This window comes from Nipponia nippon, unplaced genomic scaffold (genome assembly GCF_047370975.1).
Source record: "Nipponia nippon isolate SJK-2023a ecotype South Korea unplaced genomic scaffold, ASM4737097v1 scaffold_2, whole genome shotgun sequence".
NCBI lineage: Eukaryota > Metazoa > Chordata > Aves > Pelecaniformes > Threskiornithidae > Nipponia > Nipponia nippon.
Window position 1 is genome coordinate 46,626,840 of NW_028262336.1, and position 15,205 is coordinate 46,642,044.

Consider the following 15,205-nt stretch of genomic DNA (forward strand, 5'->3'; position numbering starts at 1 on the left):
TTGATACTTCATTCCCATTCATTGCCTTTTATTACCCAGTGTAGGAAGTGCAGCGGTGTAGGAAAAGTTAAATAAAGTTCACCTTTCTCATTTTTCCCCCCAAACTACAGGCAAGGTTCAAATTAGGTTCAGGGTTGGGGTGTTTTTTCTGTGTGCTCTCTCAACTGGCTAGCTCAGCTCTAGTAAACATTGCAGTGGAAATAGTCTCATGTGACGCTTGGCACGCTGCTAGTGCGGCGGGCAAGTGTGAAGCACCTGTTTTTAATTTACTGCGCTGTTTCTTTTCTTCTCTGCTGTTAAATAGGGCAGAGAAATGACAGATTCTGTAGAATTAGTAGGCTCTTTGGCTTGCAGAGAAATTGTAGGAAATAATGTTATCCTTAATGACCTGGCATAGTGAAAAGCAGGCATGATGTGAGACATCTCATTATGGCCGTCTAGCATCTATGTCAAAATTTTTCATATACTAAGAGTATATAAACAGGGAAAATTATTGAACAGGTATCTTTCTCAGGTCATCTGTGATAGGTAATTATTTTTGTAGTGTCCTGGATATGTAGATTTCGAAGCTTTTTTCAATCAGTGATAATGAATTTGGGAAAAAGTGAGAAGTGAGTGACTTCTGGAATCTTATTTGCCTAATGTCTGTGAATAACAGAAAAGGAAACAAATGTAGATTATTTAATTACTCTTTGAGAATTTTTGAATGCTGCTTTGTTAGTATTCATTTGGGTATAAAGACTGAATGAGCACATGGGAAGTATCTGTCTTTTTTGAGGCAGGATTCAGGCATATTGATTGCTCTGTAGATGCTTAGCTATTTTGCAGATGGAATACTACAGATGCTAAATCACAGACTATTTGAGTTGTAACTCATGCCGAGGTACAAATGGATGATAGAAGGGAATAACTTAGGTAAAATATTAGGAATTTTCTTCTCTCTAAAGGCATTGGGTTTGTTACAAATTACTTTTAAAATGAGGGCTGTTTTTCAAAGCCACTTTTTGTGTTCCGGTGGGGTATTTTGATTATTTTTTCCCACCCTGAGAACGAGAATCATAATAACTGTATGGTCACCAAGTCCATCTCTGAAATCTCAGTTTATGCGACTAGGCTAGCATCACACAGCAGCTGTGGGGTAGAAAGAAGCAGGGATGGAATTCAGTTTCGCAGGCAAGCATTCAGCTGCTTAGCCATGATACTGCCCTTTCTCTTCCTGCGGCCTTGTCAGCCTCTGTCATGGTGTCACTGCTCATCTCCTGCAGCCACTGAGGCAGGTGGGAACTGCTTTGTTCACCACATACCCCACAGTCGCTTGTCTGTAATGAGCTGTGGTATTTCAAAAAAGTTTCTTAGAATGTTAAGATTCTTCAGCATATTTTAACAGTAGTTAGATAGTGAGTATAGAGTATTTCACACTATAAACTTGCTTTTTAAAGGAAGGATTGTTTTTCCTGAAACTTGCAGTGATTAATAGTTTTTGCTTTTTACATTATACATGGTCAAATGATGGATGTCAACCTGCAATAGCAAATTGCTTTAATTTGCTTCTTTTTTTCTTTTTACTTCTGTTGGGTGCATGCTTACAAGGCTTAAATAACAGCCACTGTAAATTTAAGTACTTTGTTTTGGCACGCAAGAAATATGATTATAAAACAGTGTGGATGACCATATCTGAGAGGTGTTTGTGTGTGTACTATCTCAGCCCAGAGTCTTTTCTACTACTTAGAAAGTTGGGTTTTTTTAGTTACAGATGCAAGTGTGTTTTATTATATGATATGTAAAAAGTGAGTTTTCATTAAATTAAGTTCTTAACCTTTATTTCTTTCAATTGTTTTAAAGTCTAACAGTTTCTTAAAGTACTTTTCCAGGAGGCTAGCGGGAAGCTGGTAGCTGATGCCACTCACAGGACTGATTAGCTGCAGTGATAGAGCTTCTATCTCCTACTGTGCTAGCACTAAGGTAGGCAGAAATTATCAAGTTAAATATAAGTAAGGGGTGGATAGAATGTGAAGAGAGAATCAGAGACCATGGGTCATGGGAAAGAGGTAGGAGTTGGAGGCAGACATACGCATTCATCTGCCTGAGCCATGAAACTGTTCAAATGGCTAAGATCCAAGTGATGAGATCTCTGTCTCAGTTTCTAACCCAGGAGCTTGAAGACTGTAATTTTAAAAAAGAAATTATATAAATATTGATCTCTCATCTATGTCACAACTTTCAGAATTCATTTATTAGCAGCATGCGGACCTTGGCCGGACCCATCTGATATGACTGTGGTTGGTAACTAAAGATCTGTGACTTCGATTGTGGTCCCAGAGTGGATAAATTTTTACGTTCTTCCTCAAGGAAGGGTGACTGTGCAAAGGGGTGTGTACTGGGTGAGCTTCCAGTGACAGTGTGTGCGGACGTTCTTTTGTTTACTGTGATCTCTCACACCAGTGTGAGTTAGCTCCCTCAGACTTGAAGCCTGTGTTGTTTCCAGGACCTCACAAGGTGTGGTATGAAAGGAAAAAAACCCAAAAAGGTAAAGTCTGTTACTAGCTTTAGTATGAATGTCATTGCCTTACAGGGAAATGTAATGCTTGTATTTGGCTTGAAGGTAATTTTACTGAGAATTTAACTTGAGTATAAACTTCATCCATAGGCCAGGAGGTTATAGTCAATGCTTCAATGTAACTAAACAATCAGATTATATGAGTTGCAGAAAAGACTCTGGGCTGAGATAGTGCATGCAAAAACAATTCTTAAAGAACAGTCATCCACACAGTTGTATAATCATATTTACTGAGTGCCAAAACAAACAACATCATAAGCTGGGATTCACAAATGAGCTCCCAATTTATGGAAAACTCCAGCAGGAGTTAAGTGTTTCAGAGACTCCTTTGGAAATCTTAGCTGAGGGTTTGAATTGTGACAATCCTTCCTTTTCTTTCTCACAGGCAGAGAGACTCTGGGTATAGTACTGATGAGAAAGAGCTGTAGTCCTGCATTGGCCACCATTTCGTCAGTCAGCTGGTGGGAACATCTGCAGGAAAATATCTGCTGAGATGATATCGTTCTTGACTGAAATGCCTTAATGGTTAATGAAATTCTTCAAAGCAGAGTTGCAAGGCTCTATGGAGGGGGTTCATAGCGCTGAACCCCTTCAGTGTGGGTGTCTGCAGTTGGCTTTGACTCCTATCATAGTGGAGAGAAACAGGCACTTCTGGGCTGCAGTTCATCTCATCCTAAAGTAGACTTCTGACAGATGAGGTGGATGGTGCTCTAAAAGTGCTTTTCCTCTCCCTGCGTTGACAATGAAAGGAGTGAGGACTGGCTCATCTGAGACCAAACATCTCCCTTGTGACTGACCAACTCACTGCTGAAGTCTTAGCTTTGGAACGAGCAGCATTTCATGAGGCTAATGAGTACTTCCAGACAGCCTGACTTGTCTGACAAATTTCTATTTTGGTGCTTGGAAGCACTAAGGCTTCTTAATTTGGCATGAAAGGATGTTTAACATTGGCCAGAAAAATAAGTTCTCCAACACAGTCTCCGAAATGATTGGGTTGTTTTTAATTAAATCTTTTATAAAGAAAAAAATACAACCTGAGGCAAAGACTGGCAATGTTAAAAAGGACTGAAAGCAAAGCTTTGTCATGGAAAATATTAAGCGACTGCTAAGCTTAGGCATACACTCTTTACAGTGAATTATATATTTCCTCACTTCTGCAATTCAGTATTGCAAGATAAGTTCTTTGAGGATTAGTTCTTTGTTTCCTTCTTTCCCTAAACTGCCAACTGTACAAAAAATAATAAAGTTTTCTGCTCTCTTCTGAATGACAGATTATTTTCAGGTGTTTCACTATCCCAATCATGCAATATTTTTCTCCTTCATACTTGTGCAAAAGTACTAAAAATGTATTCGAAGTTTGGATGCCCTATGTATGACGTTAACTGCATTACTTTTCTTCCCACAGCAGTTCTTGTGGGTGCTGGTTGTATTCAGTTTTGGCAGAGTCTGAGAGACTCTCTTTAAAGATCAGTTAAGGAAATAATAAGCACAGGCATGCTCTTGACACAATTTTTGCTTTTCTGGATCAGTAGAACTGCATTCTTATTTTAATGCAGTGCCTTGCCTTGTTCGGAACTTAGTTTTACTGTGAATTTAATTATATTTAAGAAACATATAAAATGTTTCTTAAAGCTTTTGCTTTTGATATCCAAGGTTTTTGGAAGAATCCTTGCTTCCATTTAACAAAAAAGTTCCTAATATGAAATTGCAGGGGAAAGAATTGAAAGCTTCAAGTGATGTATCTAATGAATAAGGAAACCTCAAAACATAAAAATAAATGAGAACTCAGGTTACAGATCAACCCCTGGAACTGGAAGTGTTGCTCATCTGCTGTAATTTGTTCTATTCCTTTTAACTAAAGTGCAGTTTCTTGGGTGATTTAATTTTTGGAACAGATGGTTATTTTGATATTAAGGAATATGTATCAATTATAAATATGGCACAAATACTTTGTCATAGTTTAGAAAAATGAATAGTTTTAGGTACTTGTTTCTTCTGAGTTACAATAAATGCCACTGGAGCATGAAAAATATGTTCTAGTTCTATTTTTAATATGTGTTCCGTGTACCAGAGGACAGATGAAAGATGTGGTATCTGAGTGCAACTGTAAAGTAACACCACAGTGCCAACATGATTAGTGGCTGTAATGTTTGGGCCTGAACGTAACCCTGTTGTGGAGTTCGTTGTATGAAATGGGTACTAGTACAGAATTATGAAAGCCAGAGATGAGCATTGGCCCCTCAGTCTTGTCCATGCTGTTGTTTTGGATGGTTATCTGATTTGCACTGTATCCTGAGGGTCAGTTTTGCTGGACGGGAACAGCCAGTGTTACTATGTTACTAAGATAGCCTAAGACTAAAATTTTCACACATAATTGCCGAAGGCTGGTATTTGAAATTGAAAGGACAAAAGGTTACAGGTGAGAACAGATCTCATGAACAAGAAGTTTCTTTTTGGTTATGGCTAAAGTAAATATTTAAAATAAATATGGTTTTTGTATTCCTTACCTACATTAAAATGCTTTCAGGCTCTGTGTACGTGTTGCTGTACTGGTTGCATTCATTACTGGTTTCACTCCAGCTACCTGTGCCTTTGTTTCTTCCACACCGGGTTATTCTGCTGGCTTCTTGTTTGGACTTCACGTTTCACCACGTGCAGGATGGCTATCCAAAAAGTGCTCGTACTTCCGCTGTTTCAGGCTGTTGGGGGTTCTCTCAATGGTTTGAATGGAAGCCATATGAGGCACTTCTGTGATCTATACATGAAAAACAAGTGTACCAGCTTCCTTATCTCCGCTTTCAGAGTGCAATCCAGGCTACGGCTTTGCTTGGTAAGTTCTAACCATTCTGGTAGTTAAAAATTGCTGTATTTCAGCTTTTTGCCTTGGGAGCTGAGAGCTTCCAGTTTGAGCGCTCCAAACTTTTTAGATGCGTAGGAAAGAGGAGATGCCTTGCTGGGCCACATGAAAGGACTCTCTAGCATGCACCCAAATACTGTGGTTAGAAAGAGACTTGGAAGTCAACTCGTAGTCCTCCTCCTCCTCTATGTGGATGTGCCCGCTTTCCAAACACAGGCAGTGGGTCACCTGGATCCGGCCTGTGAAGTGCCAGTTGGACCACTTCGCTTAACACAGCTGTTCCCAGCTTTGTCTCTGGAGGTGGGACACTGCCAGTTTTAATGTGTTTGTGTGTAAGTGGAGCACAGCAATCGTCCTAATTGTTGCAGTTAGTAATGTTGCCATATAGTGGAAAGGCTCATCTGAAAATTAAAGTTTTTCGGTTTCCTAGCAACAGCAGGGCTCTGGATTTGCCTGGTCCTTTCAGGAAAGTTATTTAACAGCTGACTTTCCTTAGCCAAGAATGCTTCTTCTGCTCAGCTAATACATAGTTAAAATTACTTCTTCAGCAATCAAAGTATTCACATTCACAGAGCAGAATGACTTCATGGGGAAGGATGTGAAACTGCTTTCCAGAGCAAGATTTGACACACGGGAAGGAAGAAATGCAAAAGAAAGGTCTGACTTTCCCCCTTGTGTTTGTGGTTCTGATAATGTTGGCTTTTATAAGGGCCTCAATTGCTAGGCTTTTTTTCCTTCCCTTCCATTTTGCTAGGAGAGAGGAGCAGACCTGATACATTTTGGTGTGTGGTGCGCCTTTCTCACCAATAGATGATTTTGTAACGTAAACCCTGTGGCAGATGAAGGTAAGATTAAAGCCACAACTGAGTAAAAGACAAATGACAAGCTTAGTCAGAGAACACAAATTAGAAGTGTTGCCCTGTTTTTGATAAACAACATGTGCTTGAAATTGCCACTTTAAAACAGTTCTGTTCTCCTGAGCAAACAGACAAACGATGGATGAGCACGTTTCAGAATTTTTGCCATTTGATGCCCAAGTTTTCAGAATTCCTAAAGCACTTAACAAATCCATTAGAGCTGTCAAAAGTGAGATATATCTAAGTTTAGATTTTGCTTCACTTTATAATCGGGGTGGGTGTGGATGAATAATACACCAGAATCGGGATCTAATTTTCTCTGTTGTCTTTCCAAGATAATCATCCTTTAAAAATAGTGAATTAAAAATTATTTGGCCAATATTAAAGTTGTTTTCTTTCTCCAATTTGTGATTCGTGTCATTAATAAAACCCCAAAATCTCACTGTTTTTTCTTCAATGCTTTCTATATGTGAACAGAAAAAAAAATCTTCTTTTTTCCCTAATTAATATGAGGATTCATACCTAATTTAATTCTTAAATTTCCTGTCCTTTGAGTTCTCAGTTCCTTTGGCCTGTGAACTAAACGCTCTTTCCAAAGGAAGTGCCCTCACTGTATCAAAAAGTTTCGGCCCTCCAGTGTGCATGCTTGTCTTTCCTTTTCTGAAGTGGGAAGTAGGCTGAAACTTGTAGTCAGACTCCAGCCACAACTGAATTCTTGTGCAAAAGTTGGTTGCAGCTTATAAGAACAACCTTCCTTCTTAAAGGTGCTTTGTAAGCAATTTCTAAACTGTTACAGCTAATTTTAGTATATATACAAAAATGCAGCACTTGGTTTTAATCTACAAGAAGTTAAGCTTAGTCTGAAATACATGAAATGGTTTTTAAAATGCTATTTAATGTGATTATAATATATACAAGTCTATATTGCAGGATAAATCGTTACTGCCTAGTTGGTTTTTATTTTTGTGACCCATTCTGGCCCTATAGCAAACCGGTGAGGTTAGCAAAGTTCATGCTATAATATTGCAAACTTGAAACGTGAAGAGGTTGAATTGAAATACTCTTGGTTTCAACCAGAAGTTCCTAAATTTAGATAAAAAGTTGCATGTTTGCCTTATGAGACTTTTCCCTTCTAAGGCAACTTCTGGTTATATTCTTGTAATTTACTAGGTGATTGGAACTTTTTTTTTTTTTTTTTTTTTTTTTTTAAGAAAAGTAAGCAGATTCTTACAGAGTAGCATGATTTTAGAGAAGGGAGATTTTAATAAAACTCGATACATTGTGAGAGCCGTAATAGCATCACGAATGTTGACAGTGGCTTTACACTAAAATTCGCTTGTGTTTAGTATCTAATGGAAGGCACTCACAGTTTGCTGGTATAACAAACTGTGCTGAAAAACTACCTTAACAGTTCTGTTGGTAGTTACTACTAGGCTTTATTGCCTTGAGCTATTCCCTCTCCCAGTTTCTGGGAGTATAGGCTATATTGAAGTTGAAAGTGTTGTGCCTTTTGTTTTTGCTTAAGTGAAAGCTGCAAAGGGTTCCTAGTCTTCAAATATACTTCAAATTTTACCATAATTGTTTCCCTATAAAAACTTTGGTATTCTTTCCTTTAAAGAACCATGCAGTCATGCAGAAAAAAAATTGAACGTGCATGCTGAAGTTATGGATTCTTGAAGATAGTTATGGTGATTTTTTTTTTTTTTTTTCTTAGGAGCATTGTTGTTGTTCTGAAGAATAACTTTGACAGTTTCCTGCAGTGGATTTAAAGGATAACACATTTGTTTATTTACTAACTATGAAGGATGCTGATGCAAATAGCCAGTAATCTGAAGCAATAGTAATCTGAAGGTTCATAATTTACCAGGATGCTAGTGAATAACAAGGAGCAGAGTTCTGCATTTTCCTCCAATAAGGTTTCTATTATCATGTTAAGCGTTTGTTTGTTTGTTTGTTTTTAATCTATTATGTATAGATAGGTTCCACATGCTGAAAAATAATGAATCCATAATAATGGACTAAGGTTCTTGCTTTTGACACAGATAAGGCTGGATGGAGGCGAGACTTAGATTAGAAGTTAAAAGCAGTACAGTCTTTTTCTGACTTTTTTTCTTCCATTAGGCCTCCTAGATTCCATTTAACTTTCAGCATATTTCAGGCTATTTCTTAATTTTCTCATTTACTACTTTTAACTTACAAATCCCAAAACCAGGTGCCAAAATTTTCCATTTGTTGTTGCTTGCAGTGCCATAAATCATACAACAGCCACATGAAGACTTGTGATTTGCTTAGATCATTAAATTATATGATGCCTTCAGGTGCATTCCAGATAGAGAAATAAGTCCCCTGGTTTTAACCTGTGTAATAATGTTTTTCCTGTTGAATTATTTCTTAGTTTCGTAGTCTCCTGTTTTACCACAAGTAATGATCTCTAATCTTCATTTCAGTTGTTTCTCTTCCCCTGTCTGGTCTCTTAAGACAGGCTAGTATTAAAATACGTAAACTGTAGTATAAGAAATTATTTATGTGCCATCTGCTGCAACAATGCAGAGACCTAATCAAGATTGTACTAGTAATACTGATGAATTACCTTAATGCACTAAAAATATACACATAGCATAATTGTTTTACAATGGAGACAAAAGCTTAGACAAACGAACTTAAGTGAGATCAGTTTTTGGGTTTGTGACAAAAAAGAACTATCTTCATCCTGAAAATAGTTTCATGTGCAACTATGAGAGAACAAAAAGAGTTGAAAAGATCTCTTATGCTTAAGAAGAAATGAGGAAGGACACATTTTTATTGGTTATGTTCTTTTGAATGTCTGGTCTTTTAGACCTATGTGAAATGTTTCATTATTGCATAAAATCCCTCATTCATTAAAAGATTTGATCAAAGTTGGCATTAGCTCTTGCTTCACACGTGTCTATAATGGGGGAGGTTGAACCTAAATTTGGAAGGGGAAGCCCAGAAGGATGTTTGGCTGAATAGGCTCTCCTGATAGGGAGGATGGGAGTTGAGGATGAAGTGTGATTGACTTATGTTTCTATTAATAAATCAAGCTTTGCAAAGCAGATACTAGTGTTGTAGTATTTCTTTTTATGTATCACAGGAAGTTTAAGGGAATTCCTATCTCTTTCTTATTAGCTTATCTAAATATGTGGTTGAAGTACAGGCCCCCACCTCTGTGTTTAAAGAACTGTAGATGAAAGATTTTAGCATAAATCGTAAGAAAAATACGGGACAACTGAAACAGAAATATTTGGGGTGTCACATATTAGCATTGTTCACTGAGCGATTCACAAAACTGCCTACACCAAGAAGAGAGATGTAACCCTGAAAACGGTAGTGTTGGGGAGCGTGCTTAGAGTCAGTGATCAGTGACACTGAACGCCGTATTCTCAGCACCCTGTGCACTGGATACATCTTAGGGATCTGCTTATTAATGAGCATTTATTGTTGATCATCTGTTCTCCACCCAAATTTGCATTTCATTTCCTGGGCCCGCTGGACTCATGCTACATTTCATTAGCACATTAGTAAAGCTGGTTTGTAAGTAAATCTCTTTCCTCCCTGCTCCAAGCCTGCTGCTGTTCCTGCTGGAGGGGGGCTTGAAGAGCTCCCTGGGAACGCAGCCTCTCATCACCACTCTAGTCCACAGCCACTAGCACTTCTGATGCTCTGCTTCTGTCTGCTGTCATTTGCTTCTGTGTCATCCCTTGATTCCCATGATCAGACTGGATCCATTCAATTATCTTCCTGGGGCTTTTTTTCACTTGCATGCATATTTTTGTGATACCGTCTTCATCTCCTCTGCTAGTCTTCAATTTGTTTCATTTTTATTTTATTTTACTTTATTCACACCTGTGTTCATGAGGTGTGAATAAACAAGAAAAACTCATTCTCATAAATCTTTTATCAGTGTGAAGGAATATCTAAGTGATGGATAATTACCCGTTTTAATGCAGATGCTTACTTCTGTTCTTATGTCCATTTAATGTGTTCCTGATGCTGCTTACAGTGTTACCTAGCAGCAGTCAATCAAAGACAAATTTCAGTTGTAGACTACTACATGTGGCAGTGAACTGTGTATAGCCTTGTTTCAATAAACGCTGTTACGGATCGTTGCTCACATTGTATTGTAAAATGCAATATCTGTGTGCTACATGAACGCATTGTCTAAACTGTCTTACCAGAATGGTGATTTTGATTTCACAGCACTCTGGTTCCACAAAAACAGTTTATACAAGCTCTAAAAACAGTTCAAGCTCTTAGACTTAGGTTTTTTTTCCTCAATGGTATTTGATTCTAGGTCTGCTTGTTAGTTTGTCTTAACTTTTGTTTTATAGATCATTTATGTTTTCCAAAATGATTTTGTAATATTGGGATAATCTAGATTTGGATGTGTTTATGGAGCTGGGGTTTACTGCTTAAAGCCTGCTCAGTTTGTGTGACCCTACAGTGTGCAGTATACTAAGAATTTTGTCCATGCTGTAGAGAGCTGGCTGAACAGGAACTGGAAAAATCATCAGTAGACGGTGCAGGATTTGAGGTTCTGCAGGAATAAGGGGATTTTTTCATGTTGCCATGATTTTGTGTTGGGGGTTTGGGTTTTTTGGGGGGAGAGGGGTGTGTTTGGATTTTTGTGTGTGTGTGTGTGTGTTTGTTTTGTTGGGGTTTGGGGTTTTTTTTGCTCTTGAATGGTGATGTTTTGGTCTTAAGGCAGGTCATTGTCTTTGGACTCAACACATTCCTTGTGCTTTAACAGGGAGTCTGTTAGTAACCAGAGGGACTGGCTGACCCCAGTGTGGTGTGTTAGCATGGCCTGATGGACTTGTACAGGAGTGTATATTCATTGCAAGCTTTTCCAAGAACTTGCATACTAAGTGTGGGGTATTGATTCTTGTGATGTGTGACCTCGGTGAAGCCCAAGTAAACTGGCTGCTGTGTTTGGTCTTATACATCAGGCCTGCGTTTAGATTTCTTGTTTACTCGCAGCTCACCCTTCTCTGTCATTCCCCCTGGGTACAGGCACTGTCCGTTACCTCTTCAGAGATGTAGGATTTACTTCCCAGCTGCACTGAGTCTCTGGAATCTGTTTTGAACCTCAGACTCCCCTGTGGTTTCAATGCCAAGGCGCTAGTCTTATGAATACTTTGGATTTAAGTTCATCCATCTATCCCATAGCGGTGAAAGCAGGCATATAGATACAGACCTTTAAAAAGCTTTAAAGCAAAATTTTCTTATGTAGCATGGAGGATATAAGGATCAAGGGAAAAAATTCAGCATTAAGTATCCTCTTCTCCAGTTACCTCTTCTTTCTGTACTGGCCTTTAGGCTTATATGAGAACCAAATGGTGAGCTCAGAATCTTTTGCCTGTATCTCAGCTGTTGTGCATAATATGGGGTATTTCTCTTTAACTCTCTGTATAGGTCATCTTTCACTGAGGTAAATTGTTTTACTTCCATTTCTGACTGGAATACTACCCAAGAGCTGTGGGTCTCTGCTCTGGCTACTTGTGGTTGAATCCTCTCATTCCTGCACCCCCCATCTCGAACATCTTGCCTGTACCTTTTAAGAGTCAACTTTCACAGTAATTTCTTTTTCTACTGTTGAGGAATTTCCTATTCTCCAAACCTCAGCCTCTTAAGATAAACTTGGTCTTGCAGTTTTCCCTAATTTTCTGCTACTTTATTGTTCTTAGAGGTTCCACCTGAAGGTTTGGAGCCTTCCATCCTATTGGGTGTTCAGGCTTTCAGTCCTAGTTCAGAGAACAAATGCAGAACAACTTCTTCACCCGAGGTGTTCCTGATGCAGTCATTTCAATACCTCAAGCAGAATTCATAAACTCTGCCTCCCTGTTACTGTAACACTGTGGTAATTTCCTGAGTAGGTTCTTATCTTTTATATGAATGGTAAAATGTACTTGCACCATGAGAAAAGGACCCTTATTTGAACATATTGATTTTGTCTGTCCAAATGTATGTGTAATTTTGGGATTTATTTTAAATCCTGTGTAAGAATAAAATTAGTTTTAAGATTGTTATTTTTTTAGCACTTCCTCCCCCCCTCTCTCATTTCAGATGTTGCGGTTGTGGACATGAGTGATATTTCCAAGCAACCATCACTGTTCTACCACCTTGGCGTGCGTGAAAGCTTTGACATGGCTAATAATGTTATACTCTACCATGACACTGATGCTGACACTGCTCAGTCTCTCAAAGTAAGGTTCTCACTTCAAAATCTGCTTCATTTCAGAAATATTTTTAAATACCTGATCCTGCAAATGTTTGTGTTTTTCTGAAACTTCCATTGAATGTGATTTCCTGATAGCTACATAACAAAATCATGCTAAGAAAAACAGCTGCTAGCAAAAATAATAATGATTAGAATAGTATAAAAGCTTGTTTATAAGAAAAGATCGGTAGTTTGGTACTGATTTTGCTTCAGATGGTTAGACTTGGAAGTGAGAGTGCAGGTCTGATTTTTTCCTTCCTTTGCCTCTTTTAATTAGAGTACATGTAAAAAAATGTTATGGCTTGTATAATAATGACACTTGAACAAGGGCTGTATTGCAACCTACTCCTACTATTGAAGCACATCTGTCAGATGAAGTTTGTATCTCCTAGGTGCTGAGTAGCTAAGTCTACAGGAATCTCCTTTTTATTGCTGTTTGAAGAGAAGAGAGATCCTCACCAAATCTTTTTATAGGCCTGTTGTTCATTTTTATAGTAGGATAATACCTGCTATACACTTAAGTCCTGAGATTGCTGTTCTGGATGCAAGTCATATATTGTGGATGTTTCTGTCTTTCTCAGTGCAGGTTCTCTTTGTATTAGATCACATTTAGACTCTCATCCTCTGTATCATCACCTGCTGCTGCTTTTGATATCATCCGTTTTCTTGCTACCTTCACTGACAGCAGTGTTGTTCATGCATTGTGGTTTTTCTCCTTTGAGTTATTGCCCCTTGCTATTTTATATTTTTCATATCGCCAATGTCCAAAAATCCTTTCTGGAATTCTCCAACCTCTCTTGATCCTACAAGAATATTAAGTTTAATCTTAATTTTGTCTTCTTATCTTTTCCCAGAAAAGCTCTGTTCTGTCACAGCTTCTCTTTCCTCTTTTCTGCTCTCGATGTCATCGATTTTACTCTAATGTGTCTAGTATCCCATACTTCCTTTCTTCAGGTGGTGGTCCGCATACACATTCACATTCCATGTGACCTGGAGTCACAAGAACTTGGAGTTGGAGCCTCTCGCTCTCTTCGCTCAAAGAGGTTATCCATACGGATATGCGCTAAGGCATAATTGCATGCCCTCCATTCCTGTAGCTAATCTGGGTGGGCAGGCATACACGACTTTTCATCCTGCATTGGTAATATACCTGACTGCAAGGAGATCTTTCATTTTTATTTTTCATTAACACATTTTTTACCTTTCTTTTATGCTGTCACTCAGATGTTCTGATCAACTTGGTTCTCCCAAGGATGTGCCAAAGTTTGGGAAGCACAGAGCAGTAGTCATCTTCTATTTGTCTCTGCCCAGTGAGGACCTCTGCAGATGGCTTTGATTTCTGCACTTTGTACCAAACACATAAGCAAGCACCTGCTCCATAACTGGAGTGCTGAATGACCTCCAGGGTTACATCCATCAATGGGTTGGATCTTCAGATTGATTGTTGACAGAATTTGCAAGTCTTTGCGCTGTCAGTTCTGCAGTGGGCTTTTTTCCTAAGGATGTAAAGCTCCTGGGAACACTGGAGCGTGACAGGGTCACTTAAGGCTAGAAAAGCTATTATCTGCCTTCATCTCTCTTTTGCTAGGAACTCTGTCAGTGTCACTTCTCTCTTCCTCATCTCCCAGTTGTTTGCATAACCTCCTTAGCCTACATAGGCTGCTAGCATATCTTACTATGGGATCAGAAAGCTTGATTTAAGTTGCTGGAACCAAGTAGGAGAGATCCTCTGGATCAAGTGCTAGAGTTGTTTAAGCAGGGCACTGGGTCATGGTTCAGTCCTACCCTGATGTCCTTGATACCTCTTCTGCAATTGAGCCCCAGTTCAGTGTTGGATACCATTCAAATATGCTAATACACCTTTCTTAGGAATACTTCAGAAAGTAGAATGGGATTGTTTTTGAGGTCTTTCAGTGAAGAACAGTTCATGACACATTTCATGGCCTAGGTACTGGATAGCTCTCAGAAGAGTTCATTTCTCCCTGCTGAGAAAGATCTTTATCTGCAGTAGGTAAAGCTCTGCTGGAGATACTTGCTTAGCTAGGTAGACATATTAATTTTCAGATATGTGATACTTCAGATGTCTAAGCCTTCCATCACTTTTGTTCTGAGGTATTTTATTGGGCTTAAGGAGTTTAAGTTAATCAGTAATTCTGTTTAGGTTCTGGTACCTTAATATGTGTTTTTGACCATCTGCTGGTGATTCTTTATTCTCAGGTTTATGGCTAATTTGGTCAGGTTTTTTTTCCTTCCCTTCAGGAATTTATTACTTTCCTTGGATCTAGGTTGCTGTGCATGCTTCTTAAGAGTGGCTAGCCTAAGTGTGATAAAGGCAATATTCATGACTGCTATTACTTCTACTGGGAAGTTCTGTGACGTTCAGGCAGCCTGACTTTATATAGCGTATTTCTTAGGACACATCCTGAAATTCTCCCAAGAGTTATCTCTTCAGTTTCACCAATGTTCTTTCCAAAACAACCTTGTTCCAAGCATATAAAAGAATATGTAATCCAGATTTCAAGAGGGTCATGTTTGCAGAACTAAACCTCTTAGTAGGTCTTAGTCTTGGACCCCTGATATTTTGTCAGTTGTTGAGGAAAAGGGTGCATGGGCACAATCATTTCTGTGCAGTGGTTGTTCAAGTGGATTTCAGTCTGTCAGTTGTGAAGTTGCTCAAGAAGAATCATCTTAGGTTG

The 15,205-nt window shown here is 38.7% G+C and overlaps 1 protein-coding gene across 3 annotated transcripts in view; it reads left to right on the forward strand.

Annotated features, from left to right (window-relative positions):
- The window catches only part of MAP3K15 (mitogen-activated protein kinase kinase kinase 15), a 91,486-nt gene that overhangs the window by 16,169 nt on the left and 60,112 nt on the right, over window positions 1-15,205 (forward strand). Inside the window, exons 1-2 of one of the 3 annotated variants that reach the window (XM_087756669.1) lie at window positions 8,054-8,187; window positions 12,356-12,495. The exons of 1 other annotated variant lie outside the window; for it this stretch is intronic. In XM_087756669.1, coding sequence (XP_087612795.1) covers window positions 12,373-12,495 — 123 coding nt within the window. In that variant the 5' untranslated portion in view covers window positions 8,054-8,187; window positions 12,356-12,372. Of the gene's footprint in view, window positions 1-8,053; window positions 8,188-12,355; window positions 12,496-15,205 lie in introns of those variants that run through there. One more of the 3 variants, XM_009476307.2, reaches the window with a different exon arrangement.